At 39.9% G+C, this 22,788-nt stretch overlaps 3 protein-coding genes and 1 non-coding gene across 9 annotated transcripts in view; 2 read left to right on the top strand and 2 right to left on the bottom strand.

Annotated features, from left to right (window-relative positions):
- Positions 1–498: 498 nt before the first annotated feature.
- On the bottom strand, positions 499–13,139 carry Med (Smad/Smad4 homolog Medea). Of its 5 annotated transcripts, none has more exons than XM_071704150.1 (12): positions 12,389–13,139; positions 11,797–12,004; positions 11,321–11,469; positions 10,342–10,621; positions 8,876–9,142; positions 8,249–8,386; positions 7,493–7,684; positions 7,173–7,346; positions 6,801–7,055; positions 6,434–6,715; positions 6,189–6,319; positions 499–5,893 (listed from the first exon to the last, which is right to left on the bottom strand). In XM_071704150.1, the coding sequence occupies exons 2-12, from the start codon at positions 11,861–11,863 to the stop codon at positions 5,813–5,815; spliced, it is 2,016 nt and encodes a 671-aa protein (XP_071560251.1). In that variant the 5' UTR covers positions 11,864–12,004; positions 12,389–13,139; the 3' UTR covers positions 499–5,812. The 5 variants fall into 5 exon arrangements, with proteins under 5 accessions (XP_071560251.1, XP_071560252.1, XP_071560250.1 ...); XM_071704151.1 differs by having other exon boundaries at positions 7,493–7,687; positions 8,876–9,127; positions 12,389–13,138; XM_071704149.1 differs by having other exon boundaries at positions 7,493–7,687; positions 12,385–13,015.
- A 584-nt stretch (positions 13,140–13,723) lies between these two features.
- On the top strand, positions 13,724–13,795 carry Trnaa-cgc (transfer RNA alanine (anticodon CGC)). Its single transcript has one exon. It is a non-coding gene; the product is annotated as a tRNA-Ala (tRNA).
- Positions 13,796–15,041: 1,246 nt separating this feature from the next.
- Positions 15,042–20,470, bottom strand: Spag1 (Spag1 axonemal dynein assembly factor). Its single transcript, XM_071704147.1, has 10 exons — positions 19,973–20,470; positions 19,292–19,568; positions 18,835–19,051; positions 18,453–18,614; positions 18,043–18,170; positions 17,678–17,781; positions 16,555–17,476; positions 16,227–16,350; positions 15,702–15,872; positions 15,042–15,168 (listed from the first exon to the last, which is right to left on the bottom strand). The coding sequence occupies exons 1-10, from the start codon at positions 20,131–20,133 to the stop codon at positions 15,089–15,091; spliced, it is 2,346 nt and encodes a 781-aa protein (XP_071560248.1). The 5' UTR covers positions 20,134–20,470; the 3' UTR covers positions 15,042–15,088.
- LOC139771420 (ras-related and estrogen-regulated growth inhibitor) overlaps positions 15,070–22,788 on the top strand; it is a 43,169-nt gene continuing 35,450 nt past the window's right edge. The window contains exon 1 of one of the 2 annotated variants that reach the window (XM_071704170.1): positions 15,070–15,193. The gene's annotated coding sequence lies outside the window, so the exon portion shown is untranslated. Of the gene's footprint in view, positions 15,194–20,752; positions 21,914–22,788 lie in introns of those variants that run through there. The other variant, XM_071704171.1, reaches the window with a different exon arrangement.

Here is a 22,788-nt window from a genome sequence, read left to right as displayed (position 1 = left end):
TATTATTTGGGTGTATTTTACATTCCATATATATCTTAGTTTTGATTGCTTTTTTGACTATTTGCAACTAAATAAAAATTGATAATATTTTATACATTTTCAAGATAAAAATATAAGTGCAAAAGTTCATCTTCAATTGTGAAATAATTTGTGCGACATTCAATTAATTAAAAAAAAAAAAATTATTCCGTGAATTTAGTAAATTTCATAAGGCTATATTTTACACTCCATTTCGAACATCCTTAAAAAAAATCGACTTTTATGAAAATATTGTCTTTCAAAACAGAGATTATTCCAGTATTGTTGAAGTTTTTCGAATGCATAGTTCAATTTTTCTTTAAATGAGCCTTAATCTTGTTATAAAAAAATTTTCAAGTTCTCGAAAGGTAGATAAAGATCGATCTATTAAAAAGAAGCAACATTTTCGAGAAATTTAAGCGCATCTCCCGGGATGAAGTCTCGATGCAGTAGAAAATGTTCAAAGGAGGGAGAGAGAGATCATTTATAGAATATGTTTATTGAAAATGATCGTGTATAATGCGATGTATCTATATAATGTACAACAACAAAATCGGATTCCGCGAAACACATTCATTCGAGCTCCCTCGTGTCTTTCCTCCTCTTTTTCCTCCTCTCCCCTTTTTTTGTCCCTCTTCTCTCGAAATAGCAATAGCGTGCTCGCACTATATATACTAATTATCCTAATTACAATTAATGCGTAATTAATTAACCTTCGTCATCACGCGGTACGACAGCATGCATTCAACACAAACACGGATAAATCTTATCTCAACAATCGCCCTAAAAGTATTATCGCCGTATATGGTTATCATTATTGTTTTTCTTTTTTTTAACTTTTTTCCCCTCCCTTTCCTCTTCCTCCTTCCGTTTCCTTTTTTACAAATGTGCCCGAACGCCGTAGAAATTACTTAAAATATATCTGCATCGACGATAATCACAGATATTAATTTGTATCTATACTAATCTCGGTCTTCTTCCCTTATTTTCTCTTCTCTCCTCCCTCTTTGTTACGCCACTCGCGGATCGAACGTAGTTATAATTTCGCGCATCGGCGAAAATCAGGATCCAATTGTAAATCGAACGGGATCGCGACGTAATTCTACTCCTGCGACACGCAGGATTAACAAAAACAATTTACGCAAGGATAATTACATCTCGTGCGCGCGGGACGCTCCGAAAAGACTTCGCGCGTTCTACATCATCAACTTCCGATTGTTCTCTTCCATTAAGTCTCGCTTTTTAATTCTCCATTCGATCTCCCTTTTTCGGAACGTCCAGCGCGAGAAAGAAATCGAAATCTCGCGTCACGCTCGTCGTATAATTTTTTTTTAACAATTCGTAACATTGCAGCATCTCGTCGGGGGTATCTTTGGCTTAGATGCAGACCAGTTTGTGCCGTTTGCTACGAAGAAACGCAAGTAAGGAGATAAAAGATCCGTCTGTCTCGCAGTGATCCTTACGACGAAGAAATGACTTGTAACGAATATCTCGCCTCAGTTTGTCGCCTTTCGGAAGTTTTGGGCTTCGAAGTTGAAGGGCTCTGGGCAGTACCATGCTAAACGTTCTCCGGGCGATGAATGGAAAAAAAATGAATAGAAAATTCAACGCGAGGATAATTTAACCATGATCCTCTGACGGCCAGACTTTATGAAATCTTCTTGCGTTTCAAAACTGCATTTCGTCTGAAGGCAAAATTCGAAAGTGGCAGTATCACATATAAGTGGCGGCTGACGAAACATTGCTGGATCAATTATTAATACATACTTAAGTCTCTTTGTCGAGAAACAAGCTGTTAAGCTCGCATTTAGCATGTCGATGAGCCCTCCAATAGCTAATTTTAGAGATTCTCATCTGCTCATTCGCGGCTCGTGATTATCACTTTAATACATGCGTAAAAAAAATTTCACGACTTGTTTCAGGAGATGCATTCTCTGTTTCTGCTTTTTCTACGCTACCAGGAGGTTTCTAAGCACTAAGACGATTGGATTAGAACTCTGGTTATTATGTAGAACCATGGAATTTGCAGGTTCGCGGAACCTTCTAGAAGCTTAGACTCCTACTTGTAATCGTAGGATCCCTTAGAGCCTCGGAGCTGTTCCTGGATTCTTAAAAATCCTTACAATCGTCGAAGTCTGAATCTCTTTGTTTCTTCGGCTTCTTAGACCTACGAATGCCTCGAAATATTATGCTTCGCGGTCAAGTTTAAATTCTTAGATGAACGGTAGTTTAAGTTCTTATTAGATTCACGGGGGACGCTTAGTCTGGAGTTAAAAATACAGTCTTGTAAGAAATCCTAAGTTTTATATCTTTCCTTATATATGCACGAAAACGATGGCACATGTGTTTCTAGCTTGGCTTTGTAAGCAAGAATCTCTTGTCGACAATATACTTGAGCTGTGTGTACATTTCATCATTGGTCGATCAAAGGAAGGCATTGTGTACATCGACGCGCTCCGCGTTTACTGAATTATTTTCCCTCTTAATTGTAGATTCCTTGACGAGCACGCAGACCCCTCCCCGTCAAGGCATCTGTCTCGTTGAGAAATAATGCGGTAATCGTCGGACAACTTCTATGTATATATTCAGAGTGCAAATTTCTTCTCGAACTTAGTTTAAACGGTAACGTTCAATCCTCTTCTCTCTCTTTCGCCATCCCAATTCTCGTGGAAAATTCATTCATTCACTCCGCAACACTAAGGCTGAATTGCAACAAAGAAGCGAGAATCGGTAAATACTATGTTGTAAATAAGCGTTAAATATTTCTCTCTATCTATTTTTTTTCTGTTTTTGCGAATACGTAATCAATTAGAATAAAATATATATGTATATGTGCGGAGTATATATGTACAAGGTGGGCAGAGATATTGTTTTCGATCATTTTGAGGCACCTTGTACATGCATACCGTTGTATTTGGTCGACTCTCTTTCCTTCTCTCTCTCTCTCTCTCTCTCTCTCTCTCTCTCTCTCTCTCTCTCTCTCTCTCTCTCTCTCTCTCTCTCTCTCTCTCTCTTTCTTTCTCTCATTCTTATATATAATCACTCTCTATGTTATAATATTATCAAATATTATATATATATAAGAATATTTTGTACGATTATATTTTTTAATAAAATAGCTGGTAAACAGTAAGTATAATTATTCAACAAGTACTACTGTAATAATAATAACATCCGGCGGTTAATTGGAAGAGACGCACAACCGGAGAGAGAGAGATTTATTCGCTTTAATGAAATTCAATTTGCTGCTTCGATTCCTTTCAGCGTCAATATGCAATATAGATATAATAAATAATATAGTATAAAGATTCTTAAAATCTCATCTCTCCATTCCAAAATCCTGAAATTTTTAAATTTTGTGTCCTCAGATCTAAAACTTGTTGATACATAAGCATTCGTTATTGCTCCAGGTTGTACATGTTATTTTTCGTATGGGTCTTCATTGTCTCCTCCAATAACCGCAATAATGATAATAATAATGATAATCAATAATAACTAAGAAATTAAAAGATTTTATTTGATGAAACGAAGAAATAAAAAAAGATGAACAAGTATGTTCATTATAGAACCTCAAGGTCTCTATATATAAAATAGTTTTTGGTTATAAACTGTAAAACAGACAATAAACAAGTTACCCATTTGTAATAAACAAATAATTCTAACGCCACTGTACCAAATTTCTGCCAATATAATCGCTAGAGCTATGCCTATAATATATATAAACTGTGATAAATACGTTTTCTAAGTATGATCTTTTCACAAATCAGAAAAATGTGTGACATCATATCTCTTCTATGCGAATTTAAATACAAAAAGTTTATCCTTACGAAGGATTATTATAACTGTGTGTATTATGCGTGGGTGATCCTTACGATCTACGTTTGCTATTTGGCAGAAATGTATTACTGTGTCTTTAGAGAAAATCTCCCTACTGTATACACGTGCGTAAGGATAATTCTTACATCCTAGGACTCTTATACGTCCTCGGATTCCTAGATCCTCAGACTTCAAGATTCCTGGGTTCTGAGATCCCTGGGGTCCAAGATCTCTGAATTCCTAGATCCTTGAACGTTTACGTCAGGACTCACAGATCTAATTGTTAAATTTTATCGGAAAGCTCGAAATCATCATATTCTCTCTTTCCAGTTCTGTGATTACTAAACTTTAAAACTTGCTTACAAATCCATTATTCTTTCCTTGAATTTAAAAAATTTAAGAAAGTTTTAATATGCTCTTTAATTTCACCGTCCACAAATCCAGAAATTCAGAGAAATATAAGACCGTCCTCTTGTCCAATATATATGTTGAGCTTAACATTCGCGGTAAGTAATAAATGTAGACAGTAGTTCAGTTTATCTTACAAAGCTAATCTCAAAGAACAGGTGACTATGTAATGGTTCTGAAACTGGTATCACTGTGAGCTTAGCGGACTGCGCGTCGCCGAGGGAATCTCCCCATCGTGCGCCTAGCAAAATAGAAAACTGCCGTTCTATTTTCTTCTGCTCCTCGGTTGGTGAGACGCATCGTGTCGCCTCTCTCCGTAAAAAATTACATCTCGTAAATAAAAATAACGTTTCTTTCACTTTTGTACGTTGGTGGTAGTGCAAGGCCGTGGCACATATTTTATCCTACAGCAGGGGTTCTCAAACCAGTAAAAAACTACGAAGCGAAGAGGAGAGTAAGAGGGAAACGACAATGCTTTTTTTTCTTCTTTCGTCATCGAAATACTCAGCGACATTATCGGATCTTTAACCGAACTTTTTAATCTAATTTTTTTAAATTATTCTACCAAATTACATGTTAAAAACACGTACATGTTTAAATTCAAAATACATGCAATAGAAAACGCAGTTTTTTTTATAAAAAATATAACGATGACTTTATAGTTCGAAACAGAAGTGTAAAACAACTTGAACATGTGTAAATACAATCGTGTTATCACATAGAGTAACGTTAAGATAAAACTTGAACTTTTTCAGTATGGAAAGACTGTTATATTTATAGCATGAAATACTGCTATAAATATAAATGTTTCGATTCCTTCATATGTTCATTATACCGAGGAACAGTAGCAACAAAAGATATTAAAATACTAAATTGTCGCAAGGAATATTACGTAAACAACTATTTAATAAAGTCACACTCTATATATAAGAGATTATATATATAGATTAATAAATAGATTCTGGTTTAATCATTCCCGTTTTATTATTTTTTTCGTTTACCTACGGAAATTCCGGGACGATAGTATAAGAATAATTAAGAGAATCTTCAATTAGTCAACTTCAATCAACCAACATATAAATTGAGATCTAATAACAAATCATTTATTATGCATCATGTGTGATGACTCGCATTGGCCTCTCCCTTTTTCTCTTCGATCTAATAAAAATTATTTGCAAATAAAAAAATAGAGATGAGCTACGTTATGTACACTCTTTGATAAAAAAAATATGCACATGCAAAATGTATATAGAATTTTAGAATATATAGATATCTACGGACTATCTGCAACATGGACGTCGGAGAGTTTGGGAACCCCTGTCCTACACAGATTATTATATCACGAGTCGTTAAATATATAAATAGCTTCCGTAAGATCTTTTCCCCGAGCTCCCCGGCCGAATTTCGCATTTCAATCACTTGATCATTTCCGTCTGATGAATTTGGTCCGTCCGGTTTGTCCACTCCCGTTTCCAAGCCAAAATTACTCATATGATTGTTCAAACGACGTATTAACTTGCGTGCTCGATTTCAGCAATAACATCGTGATGCTCTCTTCGCGTTGATGAAATTATTCGATTGCTCGTGGACCATCAATGGGCATTGTGTGCAACACTTCATCCAGCAACTGAAGCGCTCTGTGTAAATGCACCTAGAAAATAAAATATTAATATTAGAATCTTAAAAGATATGTGAAAAAATATAATGATTGGCAAATTAATGGAAAAAAAAATTAAACTTTGATTTAAATGTTTAATCTTTTATATGTTTATTCGGATTCTCAAGTTAAAAAAATTATCTAAGCAAAAGGTTGATAAGTTTCTGTATTACATATTGGCTTTTAAAGTATTTATTATGTTATATCAATCCTTGCTTTTTTCTCTTAAAAAAAAAAAAAAAAAGATTTCTGATTAAAAAGATCTGCAAAGTAAAATCACGAAACATACCTCAATCCAGCATGGTGTTTCTTTTATGCTTTGTCGTGGATAATCTGGACCCCACCCCTTAACGAAACTTAAACGCAGGATACAAAGTCTTCGTAAATCGTCAACTCCAATCCCCGCAGCTGCGCTTAGACCTGAGTGATAATTGCATTTTATACATACGTTATGTACTGCGACTGTATATTAAAGAATATTTAATTATACGTTATTAAAAAAGCGTTATTTATTGATAGATGCTCGGTTCTTACTTTTGGTGATAGGCGCTCCATGCGTGAGATGGCCCGCGACCGCTGCGGCTTGAGCTGCTGCGGCAGCTTGAGCAGTAGCGGCTTGGCCTCGCATCTGTTTGTGACATTGTCTTAAATCGAAGACTTTAATGTATGCCGAGGGGTAAATTTTGTGTACCGCGTCACCAGGTGCTCGGCCTGCCTCTCTATCCAGATAGTAAGACTGTACAAAGACACTGTGTTCGCTTTGGCATCTCAACCAAACGTCACCTTCACCTCTTAAATCCAATACAACGCCCTTCCCTAAAATGTTTCATTTTAGTCATTGGACCATTGCAATATTCTTTTGCTTATCTATTTTAAAAACTCTCAATTGAGTTACAATTACCTATATGAAGACGCGCCCGTTCGCTCTGTTCCGTTCTATGTACGTTGCTCAAGGCACCTAAGCAGAATCTGTTTCCGCCGCTCGGATCCACGTAACCGTCTACGGTAACCGTGGGACAACCGCTGCTGACTTTAAACGTTTCTCCGACTTGGATGTCCAATTCAAAATAACCGACGGAACACCAATATTCTGGTGCTGGTTGCGTAGAGAGCAATCCTCCGATGTTTCCACTGACGTCATTTCCGTGGCCTCCCCCTGTTTCATGGAAGTATTAGATTCGATTTAAAAAGTCATGCCGCTGAATTATAAAGTTTAAAAAGAAAGAAAGTAGAAACTTAAGAATTTTTCTTCGGCTTAATATAATTGACTTACAATATGACGTCGTATGAAGATGTCGAGGATCTGGCGGTTGCATGCTTTGAGTATATGTGAGAGTATTGGCACCAGTCCATTGCGGTGCACCGGAATTGTATGGTGCTGTACCTACAGGAAAGCCGTTTGGATGATGAAGATGCACAGGTGACACAGGAGAACTCTGTCCTTCACCTATTTAAACCATATAATAAAGATTTTAAAATGCTTGCGTTAAAAATGCTAGAAGGAAAATCCAGATCTTTATAGGATCAGCATTTGAATGAATATAGCAATTTTTCTGCTAATTAAGCAAGGTACGCTAAGAATTTATTATATACCCAGAGAAGCCGCCAACACGTCTACTGTCGGGGGTTGATTGATGTCCTGTGGGGGTGTGGTAGTGCTGTAGAACGTATCGGCGGTCGATTGTCCTTGCGCAGGACTCAGAATCTGCGCACCGGACGTTCCGCTCGATGCGGCATTCAGCGACTGTTGCTGGCTACCTACGGTGTGACTCATTGGATGTACTACTGCTGTAAAATCAAAATTCATACACGATGCAGGCAACATAAAATATTAAGATGCAACGAACATGGCCCTCGCTATCGTCGCTCTGAAACTGATCACTGCGCGAATCGGTGTTTCCCAAAGAGACATTCTGAATGTTCTGATAGTTGAGTCTCGATCTCTGCTATTGCAGAACTCTCCAATTTCAAGACTCTTAGATTCTTCTAAAATCAAAATTTTGTCACTTTGATTTGAAATATTATGTTGATATCCGAAACATCAGTCAGATATCGTTGCACATGTGCTACCCATCTTTCTGTTTGTATTCACGATTTCGATTGACTGAAACGCTTTCAAATACATCTTACGTTTTCTGTGAAATAAATTCAGAGATCGTCTTTCATACTCACACAATTACTTCACAACTACTTCATTCTTTTGCGAAGCGCTATTATTTAATTTGGGAAACTCTGATTCGATTCTAAGAATCACGAAAAATGCACACTGGCAACATTGAGCGATGGCTAATCAGCGACATATAATCGGAAGCTCCTTAAATAAATAGCTGTGTACAATGAAATACGTACGATGATGCATGTTACGGCCTGCCGAGTGATGAGGCGTAGGAATCCAGGTTTGCCTGGGGCAATTATTGTCGTCCAGTTTAGCATGATGATTACCATTATTTCCGCCACCACCGGCGCTAAATATACCCTCAGTACTGGCTGTGCCGGACAATCAGAAGGAAAAGAAAACAATGAAGCCAAAACAAAAATCGTATTACGCAACAAAAAAGAGAAATTTGCGAAGCGTATTCTTGCCTACTAAATCTACATTCGATAGCAATAAACGAAAGCGGCTAGCTCGTTAGCAATCATTTTAATAATTAACAATCATATCGAGCGCATTGAATTCAATAGTATGTATATTTTTAGCACAGTTGGATGGTATCCTGCATAAATTTTCCTGAAACGTAACCATCACATGCCAAATTTGCGATTTGTCGGATTACTCATTTATTAACATCCTTATATTTAGATAAAGAAATGTGTCCACACGTTAATGTGTTGTACCAATTCATCGATGTATATTATTATCTAGCCACCAGACATTAATTACAAACAGATTTACATCAAGTGTAAAGCCAATTGATGAAAATTCTCGATAAAGTGGAAGCTTCACAAATGAAGATACAGTTACCGCATTCAACTTACTCGGGTTGGGCGGCGGTAAACCCGGTATAAAGCCCTGCTGGGCCTGTTGTGCATTGTTCGAAGCGGTTGGCTGAGCCGGCGGATGATGCTGAATCGTCTGATTCATCTCGCCGTCCACGTCCATCGCGGATCCGACCGCGGCGGCGGCTGCCGCAGCAGCCGTGCCGCCGCCGCCGACCGAATACTCGTCCTTAACCAGTCTCCCGCCGGGTCCCACACCCACACCGGATTGTAAGGTCAGGCCGGATAGGTCTGTAAAGAACGGGTCTGTGCGGGGGAAACCAACCCATTCCATCAAGACACCAAGAAGACCACAACAATCAATGATTTTTTCTCTAGTATTCTGTATTCGTTAACCCCAGGATGTACAGTTTACTTTTATCTCGTTGAGGTATGAACGTTACAGTTTAAGAAAGGACGCAGCAGTTTTCTGGAATTTTTAGAATATTTGAATGGCAGGGATGCGAACCCAGGTATATTAGTTATGCAACGGCAGATACGAGGTACGGGAAGATAACCAGAGAACGCGCGCGCGGAGGAAATAAAGGTTGCTCCGGAGGGAACGAGAGAAGAAGGGCTAGGAGGCAATTTATTAGGAGTGGAGAGGTGCAGCGCTGAGGAATTTGGCAAATAAGGAAGAGGAATAGAGCGATTCGAGGGTACAGAAGTTTTTTGAGTTAAATTAGGAATGAATTCAAAAGATCAGGAAGATTAGGAAGATAATACATTGGAAGAGAAAAGAAGAGGAGGGAGGGGCATACAGGGAGGTGTGATGAGTTCGGTAGGGCTGGGGACATAGGAAAGTATTAGTTAGGAAGCAGGAGATTTGTTATTAGTCAAGTTTGTTATATGTATGTAGGTGTATGTAAATATTTGAGTGTAGTTAGGGAAGATAGGAGTTTAAGAGGTATATGATAGGTTATGGAGTATAAGGTTTATAGAGAAGGCATTGATTTAGAATAAGTTTCAGGATGCAAGGAATGTTATTTTAGAGACAAAGCGAAATGGAATATTAGTTGTTGTGCGTTGTTGTAGGAAGGTATGTGTGTGTATAGGTGAATAATGTACGTTTCTTGGCCTATGCTGAAGCGGACTAGGTTCAAATAAGTTTAGGTTGTGAGTTTAACGTGCAATTAATAGGTGCGCAAGGTAAGGATGGATGAGTGTGGATAAGATGAATTATAAACCAAGTCCCTTCCTGGCATGTAAAGCTGAAGTAATAAATATCTATCTCTATCTATCTATCTTACTTTTATCTCGTTGGATAATTACAATCAGGGATGATTGGGAACGATAGAATTAAACTAGAATTAAACGAGCGTAACAATAATAAAGCGAAAATAAGAAAAAAGGAGATGGGATCGCAAAAAAGAAGTAACAAGTATCATATGCGTATATGAAATACAAATACTGAACGTGTTAAAAATAAAAAAAATTCTGATGCAAGATTACATATCGTAACATACCTATGCCTGGTGATACCACTCGCTCATAGTGATAGGGATTCACGCATACGGAATCGCATTTCAAGTCGAAAGCGAACTGGCAGTATTTCACGTGTTTCAGTTCGTTCTTGTGCAAGTCCGGCCATCTCCAGATGCGAGCGTAGATTACATGAGGAAAACCTTTACGTCCTGCCACTTGCAGTCTACCGTCTAAAGTTCTTTGAATAGTGACACACTTGCTAGGATGTGCGCCATTGGTAGTTATCGCAGTGATCAAGCTATCCAACTCGTCACGCTTCTCCTGTTGATTAAATTACACGTGTGTCATACATAAATCTTCGTAGTTTTGAAATGTAATGGAAAATCGGTAAAAAAAATTGTTTTTAAAATACAATATGAGTACTCTTCTTTGAAAGTCATATATGTTCGTGTCACGGTAAAAAATTAGATGATGTGAGTGCAAAGAATATCGGTCGAACACATTAGAATTAAAGTCAAATCTATTGTTACACAATAATGTTCACGATGGAATTACAAGTAACTGAGTTGAACATTGCTGTTATATACGTTTAACACAAGAACACAGCGCGACAAAGATAACATCGGAAGCACCGCACATTTTACGAGCATTTATTTTGATTGAATTTATTTAAGATTTGCGAATATATAACAACCTAAGCGAATATATAACTAACATAAATGGTGCCGAAGGCACGAAATCCTGATTTTATGCTCTCGTTCCAGAATGTTATCAAATCTTCATGATTCTGATGCCAATGCTTCGACACTTTTTTGACAATCAAAATAAAAATTGCAGTTGTTTTGGTCGACCGACTTTCGCTTTGTTTCGCGAAAGCAACGGTCGACTGTTTGACATACAAAATAAGACAGTAGAAAATAATTGCAATTAGCAGAAATGAAGATATAACAAAATTGAAAATATTTGTTTCAAAATAATGTATCACAATGTTAGCGATATAGGAATATATATCGGATTTACTTTGAGTTTCTTCACCAGCGATTCGATAGCTCGTTTGCTGAAACCTTCGCTCTCACCACCTTGACGATGACACATCAACGAGTGCACAATGCTTAAGCAGGCATCAGCGCTGGTTGGTGCACTAGGTGCTATTCCAGTCATCTCTCTCACTGCATTAAAAAAATGCATAAAAAATAAGACTATATTTTATTTTAACAATACAGTAATCTCATTTCAAAACTATTTTTTCAAAATAGCACAATATATGAAACGAAAATCATCAAAGCTGGAATAATTAAAGTTGTAAAAATTTGACTAATTAAGTGCTTCAACTAATTTAGCTTCAGTCAATTAACTTTATACAATAGCTGATGATTTATTAGTATCAAATAAATTCCTTAAGATATAAATAGGTTATCGAAGAAAGTAAGAGAGTAAGAGAGTGATCAATACAGATATAATTCAAATAATATAACTAATATTGCTGCGATATTTACACTCGGGATTCGGTTGCATGGGGGGCGAGGGATACAAGTGACTTCCCCCGCCCGCCAATCCAACCATCTCGGTGAAAGCCGTGGTGGACACTGTCGCGTTTCTTCCCTCAAATCACTGATCTTTTTCTTGGACCTGGTACAGTCCAATCTTTCACGCTCTACCATCTAGCGATTCGTGTTTCACCCATGTATCACAACAGTTGCTTTTCTGTAAATAATTCGTCATATTTTTTATACAATCTAGCTGCTCTACAGCCTTAATTATAGAATTATAAAAATCACTCCATCCTGAATAACATGAAAGAAACACATTTGTTTACCTAATACCAACAATTAGGCTATATCCTTTCAATGAATTATCCGTTCTTGATTTATGTCTCCAACAATCGCTAGCAATTGTTGGGGAAATCATACCAAGAGCAAACTTGCCTTTGTTTATCTAACGTCTACAGTGACATTTCAATCATATCTACTGACAACGTATTAGCGTATCAATACGTCACGTATCTCGATAAAAAAAACTCTCGAAATTGCTCGCGTAAATCGGTCCAGCGCGGAGTCGCCCGGAGCCGACGCAGCGACACTTACTTACGTTCGAGCAGCGGGACGAGGACGCCAGCGGTCGACGAGAGGTCGGGATCGTGACGCGCGCGGGCAGCATGCACGAAAGGGACGATCGGCCACGGTCCGCAGGACAGCTCCTCGCGCGCACTCCGGATCGAACGTCCGCGGCGGCGGCGGCGGCGGCGACGGGCGACGGACGACGGGCGACGCGAGATGACAGCTGCGCGCGGGAGACGCTCGTTGCGGCGCGACGTCGGTGGCCGAGCAGCGTCGTCGTCGTCGTCGTCGTCGAGCGGGGTTCGCGGCGCGGTGGCGGCGGGGCACAATTCGACGCGGCGCGACGACGGTCGCGCGGTCACTCCACGCTCGCGTTTAATCGCCGGGCGCGACACACGCGCGGTTACACCGGTACTGTACGCGGATCTCTCTCTCGCGCGCGCGACGGGGAGCGTTGTTCCGTCGCATAGGTTAGCGCATCAATAATACATGTCCGCGGGGCGCGGATGATGTCGCCGCGAACAGGCCGGCCAAAATCAGCCGGGATCGTCTCAGGGTGGATTTATATTGCGAATCGCGCGAACGTCGTTGGCAGCTCTGCACGACCGCTCTTTTTCTCCTCTCATTGGAGGCTGCGGATTGGACCGGATGGAGGGAAATCGGCGGGAATTTGCGATCGGGTGCACTCTCGGCACTTGAAACGAGATAGGCGATATAAGGTGCTTTCCATTTACATCAAAACTCAGATAATTCTCACTTGTGACGTCGTTCTATCCTTTTTGGCAATTAATGAATAATAAAGACAGATGTAAATCCATCAAAGTAAAGACTTTGATGTAAATGGAAAGCAACTATATTCTCGCAAGGGAGCAAGAGAGAGAGAAAAATTAAGTGTAGAAAGTGCAGTTAAGATGAATGAGAGAATGTTGCTGAATCAAGATTCGCATTAAAAATTCGCGGTATCGGGAACAATTAACATTTTCAAGATTCGAAGATTGTCAGATTTAATTATGTTAAAACTGGCTACTTTTTTCTATTTTATTTGGATTGTAATCTGAAAGATAATATGTTGCCAATAAAAATATAATTAATATTTACTGTAAAAACGTCAAAGTGAAGTAGGTAATATCAGATGCTAAATTCAAGCTTTATATAGAACTTTATATTGCGCTTTACGTACGTGACGTAACTAAATGAGAACCATTTCATATTTTTCCCGTGAATAATAGCTAATAAACAATACCTTACAATATATGACAACGTACTGTTATATAATTTATCATTTCGACCTTATATAATTATGAAAAAACAATTTAAAAAAATTGCGCGTTCCATGTCTCTCTGTTTAAGCACAGATCTATTAAATGGGGGTGTAACTCAGTGGTAGAGTGTCTGCTTCGCATGCTGAAAGTCCTGGGTTCAAATCCCAGCTCCTCCAACTCTCTTTTTTTTTTCTTTTTTTTTTTATTATAATAATATATCCTTAACATTATATGTATACGGTATACATGATTGTGAACTTATCTCTTTTATTACAAAAAGTTCTTAATTAAATTTAACATAAATACTTATTTGGCCTCTCTCTTTCTTTCTTTCTTAAGTATATCACGTTTAAAGATTATAATCTGAAATTCATTATAACGTAATCGCATTCGTTATTAATAAAATAATCGCAATTCAATTTGTTACATGTATCGTACAAACAACACTAATTACATCTACTAATAATCATGTTTCATTAACCGGAATAACTAACACGAACCGATTGCGAAGAAACTTACAAGTTATACGCGAATATTCGATTAATTGAAACGATGAGTTTACCGCGCCGCGAGAGAAACGTGAAGTTAGACGAGTCACACACACAATCAAATTTCACGCCGTTAGATACTTCGACATTATTTTTCGCATCGCGAAATTCGCGAATCGCCAATTGTCGAGCGAGGTACCGCACAGTACGTAACGTCGTAATCCGCTTTTGTCGACGGTATCGGTGTTCTCAACGGTATTTCAACTAATCGCGGAAAAAATGTATCATTATTTTTTTTTGCGCGCGCGGGGTGCCCGCGCGTCATCGCGTGACCCGCGTTTTTTGCGCGAGCCGCGAGCGTCGGTTACAGTTGGCAGTTCGCGTCGAGCGACTCCGGTCCGGTGCCGCGGCCGAGTCTCGCGATCGCTCCGCGTTTCCGCGTCTCGTTCACCCGTCCCGGGACGGAATCCGCGCGCGGACGAGTGCCGGCGGCGTCGGGTGCGACGACGGGAACCGGGAACGGTGGTGTCGATCGATCCGCGCGATCGCGATCGGCGATTATATGTTTCTCGGCGCGCTCGTAATCCGCGCATTCTCGCGACTCGCGATCGCTCGGCGTCCGCCGCCATGATAAGTACAAGTATACGTTTTGGATTTTCACGCCGGTGAGAAAATGTCGCGCGTCGAGAACGCCGGATCGGAGGTGGACGATCATTTCGGTGTTAAGTAATTGATCCACTGATCGCGGACAATCGCGGATTTCGACGCGATTGCCGTTCGTCGAGGAGAATTCGTACGGAACGATACCGTCGACGAGTACGGGAGTCGCCGCTCTTCGCCGACGATACTCTGCTCGATACGGTGAGTGGCTCTTGTATTTCTGAGTATCAAATTTGTATTCTGTTTTTTTGTTAAATAATGAAATATATACGTTAACCAGGGTTAACGTATGCGTACGTTTGATGATGGCAACGCCGGTCTTCAAGTAACGTAAATCTGACGTAATTGCGAGACCCTGGGTGAATCCTCCTTTTCCAGGAAACGTAATATGTTTCTCAAGGCTGTAAAACGAACGCATCTGTACAGGTATTTATATTTATGTAATAGCGTCTACGTTGATAGATATATCTGAACATATCTGTTTAGAAACTTACATCTACGAGTCTATGACAGTACTTAAATAGAGGCGTATCATATTTAAATACCTATATATTTATTTGAATACTTAAAACCGTGAATCTGAATATTTAAAATATTTAAGATTTCAACCAAACTGTGCCAACCAAACCAAATTTAATCGAAAACTTATCAAGTAATGTCTATACTATTTTAGTTAACATGGGCATAGAATTGTTAATTTTTTTATGAGAAAATGATTAGAGATATTGAATTATGCAGAAATTTGGCTTTAAGCAATTCTGACTCAATTCTGATTAAATTTTAATTGTCGATTAAGTCAATCAGAGTTTGGTCGAAATCGTGGGAATCGAATCAGCTGGATTCTGAAAATAAGTTGCCTTGCGTCTAATTTGATCAAAATCACGGCAATTGAACACGTCGCCTGGCTGTTAATTTCATATTGTTTTTATATTACCTTGCTTATCTTTGGAATCCATGAACATGATAATGATGGAAAATCGACTCAGTTGACTCAGGGAGTACAGCAGACTCACGAGCAACTCTGTATCTTTCGGCGTGCAGAATTGCTGGTCCAAGCAATGCAAAATGAGACTGAGCATTGCTGCATCCAATTTGTTGCCTATGACTGCAAATTAAAATCAATTTTTTGAACCTTATACCACACTTTTGCGCGTCCTGACACTCGTGTCGGAATTCAAAATGGAATTTACGATTTTTACGTGCCATGTAACATGAAACATTTAGAAACAAATAGAAACTACAAATAGAATCCTATTTTAAAACGTATGTGAATTATGGATTATGGAACTACAAATTCCTTTAAAGTGTAAAATATGTTAAGAATAATTTAATAACTATTTGAATATATAAACACTAAAATAAACGGTCAATAGGCCAAACAACGAATTCTTGCATCGCAATTGCAAATATTTAATTATTGATATCAGCATTGCGATCAATATTACTTTGTAAAACTTACTTTTATTCATGTCCTCGTGTGCTATGGATCGCAAAAGTTTCGCGCGCAACTCCAGACTAACGTCGTCTTTCAGGGATTGCCACAGACGTAGAAATTCGTAAGGAGATTCGATGTTATCTAATTTCTGAAACAAATTACATGAAATATATCTTCTATCTTTCATTCTCTTTTTATTCAATCTTTTTTATTACTTTGTACTTTTTATTATTCGTATAACTTGTAACAAGTTAATTTTTTTGTAATTACTTCGATAATGACCGTTCGAGAATTTGCAAACATAAGGAAAAACACAAAGTTATATATTGTATTCCGAAATCTGAAATTATACCCGAAGATGATCCATTTCCAATGTGCTATCTTTCCGACACTCGGTGGCTATAATTTTGTCTGATGTACCCACTTTAGTCTTGCCTTTCTTTTCAGGCGAAATTAACTTTTCACTCTTGTTTGCGGTCGATTTTTTGCTTAGCGGCGCATTTCTCTCTTCTTTCGTCTTTTTCTTTACTTCCACCTTTGTTTCGCTAGAATTGATAGTTTTCCTCGATTTCTCACCCTTGTCAACCGCCTGAATTTTGCTGGGCGTTAAGCTCATTTTAGTCTTGCTCTCTTTATCGAGAGAGATTGATTCCTTATTGTTATTCGTACAGGATTTCTTTGTTAATGCACTTTTTTCTTTTACCAGGCTTGTTTCTTTCTTTGTTTCCACCTTCGCCACCAGTGGTTTCTCGTACGCCTCATCGCTCGGAAGCTCTTCGATGATGACCGTGGATGGCTTCGTTTTACCCATGGGCGACGACACGCATGAAAAAATCGACTTTTCCAGTCTACCCTTTGCGCCACGCGGCCCGGGAAATGACTCGCGCGAAATCGTGAAAATATCGTCGCTCCTGACGGCGTCTTGCGATCTCGTCGTTTTATTTCTGGCACCGAAATCCCTCGCAACAGGTGATAATTTATCGCCGCTCGATGAGTCGCGTGTTGTTTTCTCGTTCCTTTTATTTGCCGCGGCATCCGCTACTGCTGCTGATGCTGCCGCGACTGCTTTGTTGCTCTCAGCTTCCACGCAGTAACTCGCTTTTAAGTGCGGCTTCGTAGCGATGCTTCGCGACGAGCCTGGCGCTCTGTCGCAATAACATATATCGTTGTTAACACGCAGTTTCGGACACTCAATGCTGTTCGCTCTCGCAGTTCTCTCCGTCTTTATACGCTCGCCCTTGTTTTCGTCGTCGCTCATATCTTCGATCTTCATCCTGCGAGAACGTAGTCAGAAATTTAATGACAGTAACGTAATGGCCGGATCTTTATAAATTGTCGTTATTATTCTAATCACAGTTGCAAATGTATAATAAGTAACGTGCTATATTATCTCAAGGCTCTGAAAATTGGTTTAAATCCGCTCGATAAAAATTATGGTATACAATATTGGATTTAAGGGTTGAATATATTTCTACCTTATTTTCCTCGAGTCACATGGTTTTCTCAACTTGTTCACACCGGATATTGCCACTTTGTTAGTTGGCTCCAATTTTAAAGCAGCTTCGTAATCCGCTAAAGCCTATACAAAATAATACATCAGTAATTATACATTAGAATTACGAAATGTACTTATGAGGAATCTAAATAAGAAATCTTTCAATTAAAGTTTCTTTCAAATGTTGTAGTCAATTTTTTCGCAATAAATTATTACATTTTCAAATTTATTCATATAAAATCAATGGATGACTCACAATCAGTATTTATTCAGCAGCGAAATTTATTTGGGCATTAAATATAGATGGTAAATCAATACGAATGTTACGCGCATTAATTTTTCTACCTCGTGCGGCCTTTCGAGATGTTCCAGGGATAATGCCCGGCGAAGGAGTGCTTTGATATTTCTGTAATCCATAGTGAGCACCGTGTTGCAGTCGTTAAGCGCGTCCTCGTAACGCTGCAGCTTTATAACTGAACGCAACATATTGGCTCAATGGGATCTTATTGTGCAACACAGAATTAAGCGATATTTTGACGAACATTGAATTGAAAAAGCACGATGTATCCTATCTCTATTAGTGGTAATACAATTTTTAATTTTGTAATTGATCTTTTTTATTGTTTAATAATTTAGAAAGAATTACAAATCGCAAACAAAAATACAAAAACTCGAATATCTTTAGCTGTTTTATTGCGTATAATTATTAATTCATTTTAATCAGAATACAATTATAAAAGAATGGGTTCGCTTACATGTCATAGCACGATTATTGTGGGCATTTAGATTCGAGTCTACGTCGATGCTGGCGTTGTAATGCCGAAGAGCTTCCCCGTAATCAGCCGCTCTGAAGGCTTCGTTCCCCTTTTCTCTTTCCTGCTCCGCCATTACGTTTATTTCCGTTCCGGTTAATGAAACTAATAGATTAAGAGCTTTAGTAGATCTAATTCAAGGGGGGAGGATTTAATTCCGATTAAAATTAATGGAGAATCGAGATTACAAATTCTATCAAAATTAATGAGAGAAACGAGATGTACGGATTATCTGGGACACCTTGTAAATTAACAGTCTATTTGACAGTTCTTTGCACTGTTAATTAACCGTCGTGACTTTAAAGATGTTACTTTATGAACGTACGTTTATCGACTGTCATTTTATGTGCCATCTCATTTATTTTATCCAGTTCCTTTCGCTGTTCCTGGATTTCCTTCATTTCGGTCTGCCGCCGCTCGTCCTGCAGGTCTATCCTGTTTATTTCCGTGTCGACGTCGTATTTATTCCAAGCCTCATAGTCACATGCGGCGATTCGTTTGGGCTTATCGCGTTTTTTCTCGTTCATCTTCATCTTCTTATCCTTAAAACGCGACGCGCGAATTATAAACAATTCTACATTACTCTCTTACGTGCAGTATGCATAATAAATTTACATTTAGTTTTGTACCAATAATTGCTTGTAATTTGATACTTTAAGAATTAATAAATTAACATAAAAATATAATATACAATATTGTCGTAAAATACGAATTTGAAACGAAAGACATTGATATCTTAATAAAATGTATATCTCTGTACTTTGATTATTATATTGACATACTTTTGTGTCATTAGTTTTAATCTTTCGAATTTCCGGTTCCAGACAGGGCTCGTTGGCAAGGATGGCTTTCCCCTCTTCTAAATCTTTCTCGCGAGATTGCATCTCGCACGCCCAATTGCTCATGTCGTCGTCGATTTCCTGCCGTTCGTCCACATTTAACATATTTCGTCTCAAAACTGCCTCCACCTTCCTCAGAACAGCGCTCGTCGGTTTAATCCTAGCGAGACGCTCCTCCGCGTGCTTCGTCAAATCTGGATACTCTCCCTCTTCCCCAGAACTGGTATTAAAACCGCATGCGGAGATGTTTATGACGAATCGTTAATAAACATGCCGGAAAATAACGGGTTTAATGGCGTTTTAAGCAGTAGGGTTGCAAATCTCGCTGACGATTAGCGTGGGGATTAAAAATTGTCAGTATGTACTGTAATTATCATAATGTACTGAGGATTAGCCGAGAGGTAACGCAAAATAGGAAGCGTCAAGATGGAGTTAATAATATTTCGCGTAAAGAGAGGTTTCGAGGAAGGCCGGTCTCGCAAACCTGATTGGCAGACGTTGAAGGGAAAATTTTTTAACGTCAGTGCGCAAGATAAAATAGATAACGATGGTAATCAATTAGCGTTAACACGAACGTCTGTTCCTCGCCCCTCCTGAGTTTCCGGCGTTTCTCGAGAAACTCACCGCAAGACGAGAACGATGCGCTCCAGTGTTCTCCCATCGGTGCACTGCGATATAAATTCGTACGTGAAGTGTTCCACCGGTATGTTGTATCTCTCGAGCAGAGTCTTCTTCTCGGATCTCTGCGCGACGCTAATGATATCCACCTCCTTCTCGTTGCCCATGATAACGAACGCGGGAGAAGGGAAGGAGAGACGATCCGACGATTACACCGCAAATTGTACGCCAGGTTACCTTCGTTTCACGTTCCACGTATTCGACGGAGACAACGGTCGAGTTGAGCAGCGGTTGAGCAGAGATCGAACCGGATTTGTTGGATCCAAGAGCGCATGCCAATCACCTCCAATTACTACTCTGATCTCACGACCCTGACGGTTGTCCCCGCTGACGCGCCCTTTGATTCATCGAGTTACCACGGATACGTGGAGTTGTTGATTTTCTACGCGACTGCGACTCGGACCTTCCTTCGTAACGATCGATAAGTAATACCTGGGGGATAAAATTTTTCCATGGAAGAAAACAACGCCGAATGACGACGCACATCGCGTCTTGAAGTCTTAAAAATCTCGCGACTCTTCTCAAATATTAGAAACGCATGTATTAAAATGTCTGCAAGAGAAACTTTATGCTTTGACCGGTTCACACTCGCCTAATATGATTCTTCTTAAAAAGGAGATGAATTAGAATTCTTATTTCTGTCGACACATCTCTCGCATTTCTCTATGCCTCTAAAATTCTGCAACCAAAACTATAGGTCTGTTCTGGTGTTCTGATCTATAGGTCTCCAACGTGAAAAGAAAAAGAGGAAAGATGAACCGTGAAAGAAGTTTAGCTAAACAGAAAAGGCCTTATTATTCACACTCGTCGAATATAATGTTCTTAAAAAAAAAGAAGAAAAAACTAGAATTCTCATTTCTGTCGACGCATCTCGCATTTCCATGCCTCTAATATTCTGCAGCCTACAAAACTAAGAAATTACGCGTGTCCATTCGCGTTACGATCCGTGGAACGGCCACGCGGTGAATAGCGAGCCCCATGCAACGCGCGTCTAACGAGGATAAACTCGCATTTCCACCTTCGTCGGCGCCGCGCGTCTCGCGGCACGAGAGTAGTATTCTCCCCTTTTTCCCGACGCAGCCTCTTCCTCCTCTTCCTCTCGCAGACACGCGCTCGCGTACGTTTGCCTGTTAACACGGCAGTCGGCTCGCAGCCTCATCGTAACGCGACGCGACGCAACGCGAAGCGCAGCAGTACGCGGCGAATGAAAGAGGCGTGCAGTCGTCGTGGTCGTCGTCGTCGTCGTCGTCTTCGTGATCGTCGGGTCGCCGCCGCCGCCGCCGCCGCCGCCGCGCCGGTCCCGGTCGTCCCGGTGAGCGAGCGCAGCCAAGTGCATATTAGACGAGGCGGCCGCGAGCGCCGCGCATTCGCCGGCGAGCGCTCGCTGAGTGGAGAGTGCTGCGAGATTGTGCCGCGTGTGTTTTTACTCCCTTTCTCTCTCGCGTGCGCGTACTCCTCACGTCAAGTGCCCACGATCCGTGGTGCGCCCGTTCGAAATTCGCGAAACTGATCGCGATACTACTCCGGAAAATTGCACAGAGCTTTTCGGAGTTCACGCTCTTATCTACATGCTTCGATAATCGTGCGCGTTTCTCGCGCCGATCATCGTTGTCGAACTTGTTCAGTGCGAACTCGGACCGTCAAGTTGTGGACACACGAGTATCGCGAGACGTGATCCTGAAATAATCGCGGAGTGGTGCTCGATGCGTTAGGAGAGTTCGGCATTCAATAACGTGCTCTCGGGTTTCTAAACATTTATCGGCGGCTTGACGTGCCACGGCAGTATCGAGCCGCGATCGTCGAGTCTTAATCGATTTTTGATTGCTGAATTCGAACTGCCAAGCTCCAACCGTAGTTGTGCAAGTGTAATCGTTGAGAATATTCCAGGTAATTATTCCGCCCAGAGAGATTCACCAAGAGACTTCGGTTTACCTTTTGTCAGGGCTCAAAGGTCATCAATTGATCCCTAAAGTCAATTGCAAAAGTTAATTTCCTTATTAATGCGCGTAACCATGACTTAATTGATATCGGATATGCTGGCGTGCAATTCGTTGAAAGTACCTATATCTTGGTAGTAGAACTTTCAGCAAGTGTGTGTGTGTGTGGAGAAATGTATTATTTAATCCACGAGTCATCGGCCTTCCTCGATGCGATTAACGCGACTCGCGACTCGCTGTTAATCGACAGAATGAATTTATACATAAACCTCGGATACGTTAATTGAAATTGCATGCGCGAATATTCCGACACGGATAACGTAATTATAACTCGATTCTTCCAACGTTGATTAATTTTCACCGCGCCTTAACCAATTCTTCTTCTAGGTAATAGTTCTCACTGTTAAGCACTTTTACTATAAACAAAACTGATAGGTACAATTTAGTTGATTATAATTATCATTAATCGACGTTGATCGGTAGAATTTTCAGAAGACACTAAGACAGAAAATGGAATCTTCGCAAGGCACATCGCGCGATTAATTCTCTGAAGAGAATCTCGTCAAATAAACAAGTGGCGCATCTGCGCACCTAGTATTTACACGTCGTAGACTTGCTACGTGCAGGGAAACCGATATCCTGGTTTCCGATTACGATCCTCTATCGCGAGCAACGAGCTGATTTCCCACTTGCGCGGCCGATGAGCAGAAACATTTGCGACACATGCCGAAATTTAAGTAGGTAGATAAGGACGAAATTAAAAAACTCTTAATTAATCGCATGACTGCGAGATATTTGAACGAATCAATTACACGAGATTGTTCT

The sequence above is a fragment of the Temnothorax nylanderi genome, unplaced genomic scaffold (genome assembly GCF_030848795.1).
Source record: "Temnothorax nylanderi isolate EJ_2023f unplaced genomic scaffold, tnyl_v1.0 TNYL_tig0039_pilon, whole genome shotgun sequence".
Classification (NCBI taxonomy): domain Eukaryota; kingdom Metazoa; phylum Arthropoda; class Insecta; order Hymenoptera; family Formicidae; genus Temnothorax; species Temnothorax nylanderi.
This window is presented reverse-complemented; position numbering and strand designations above follow the sequence as displayed.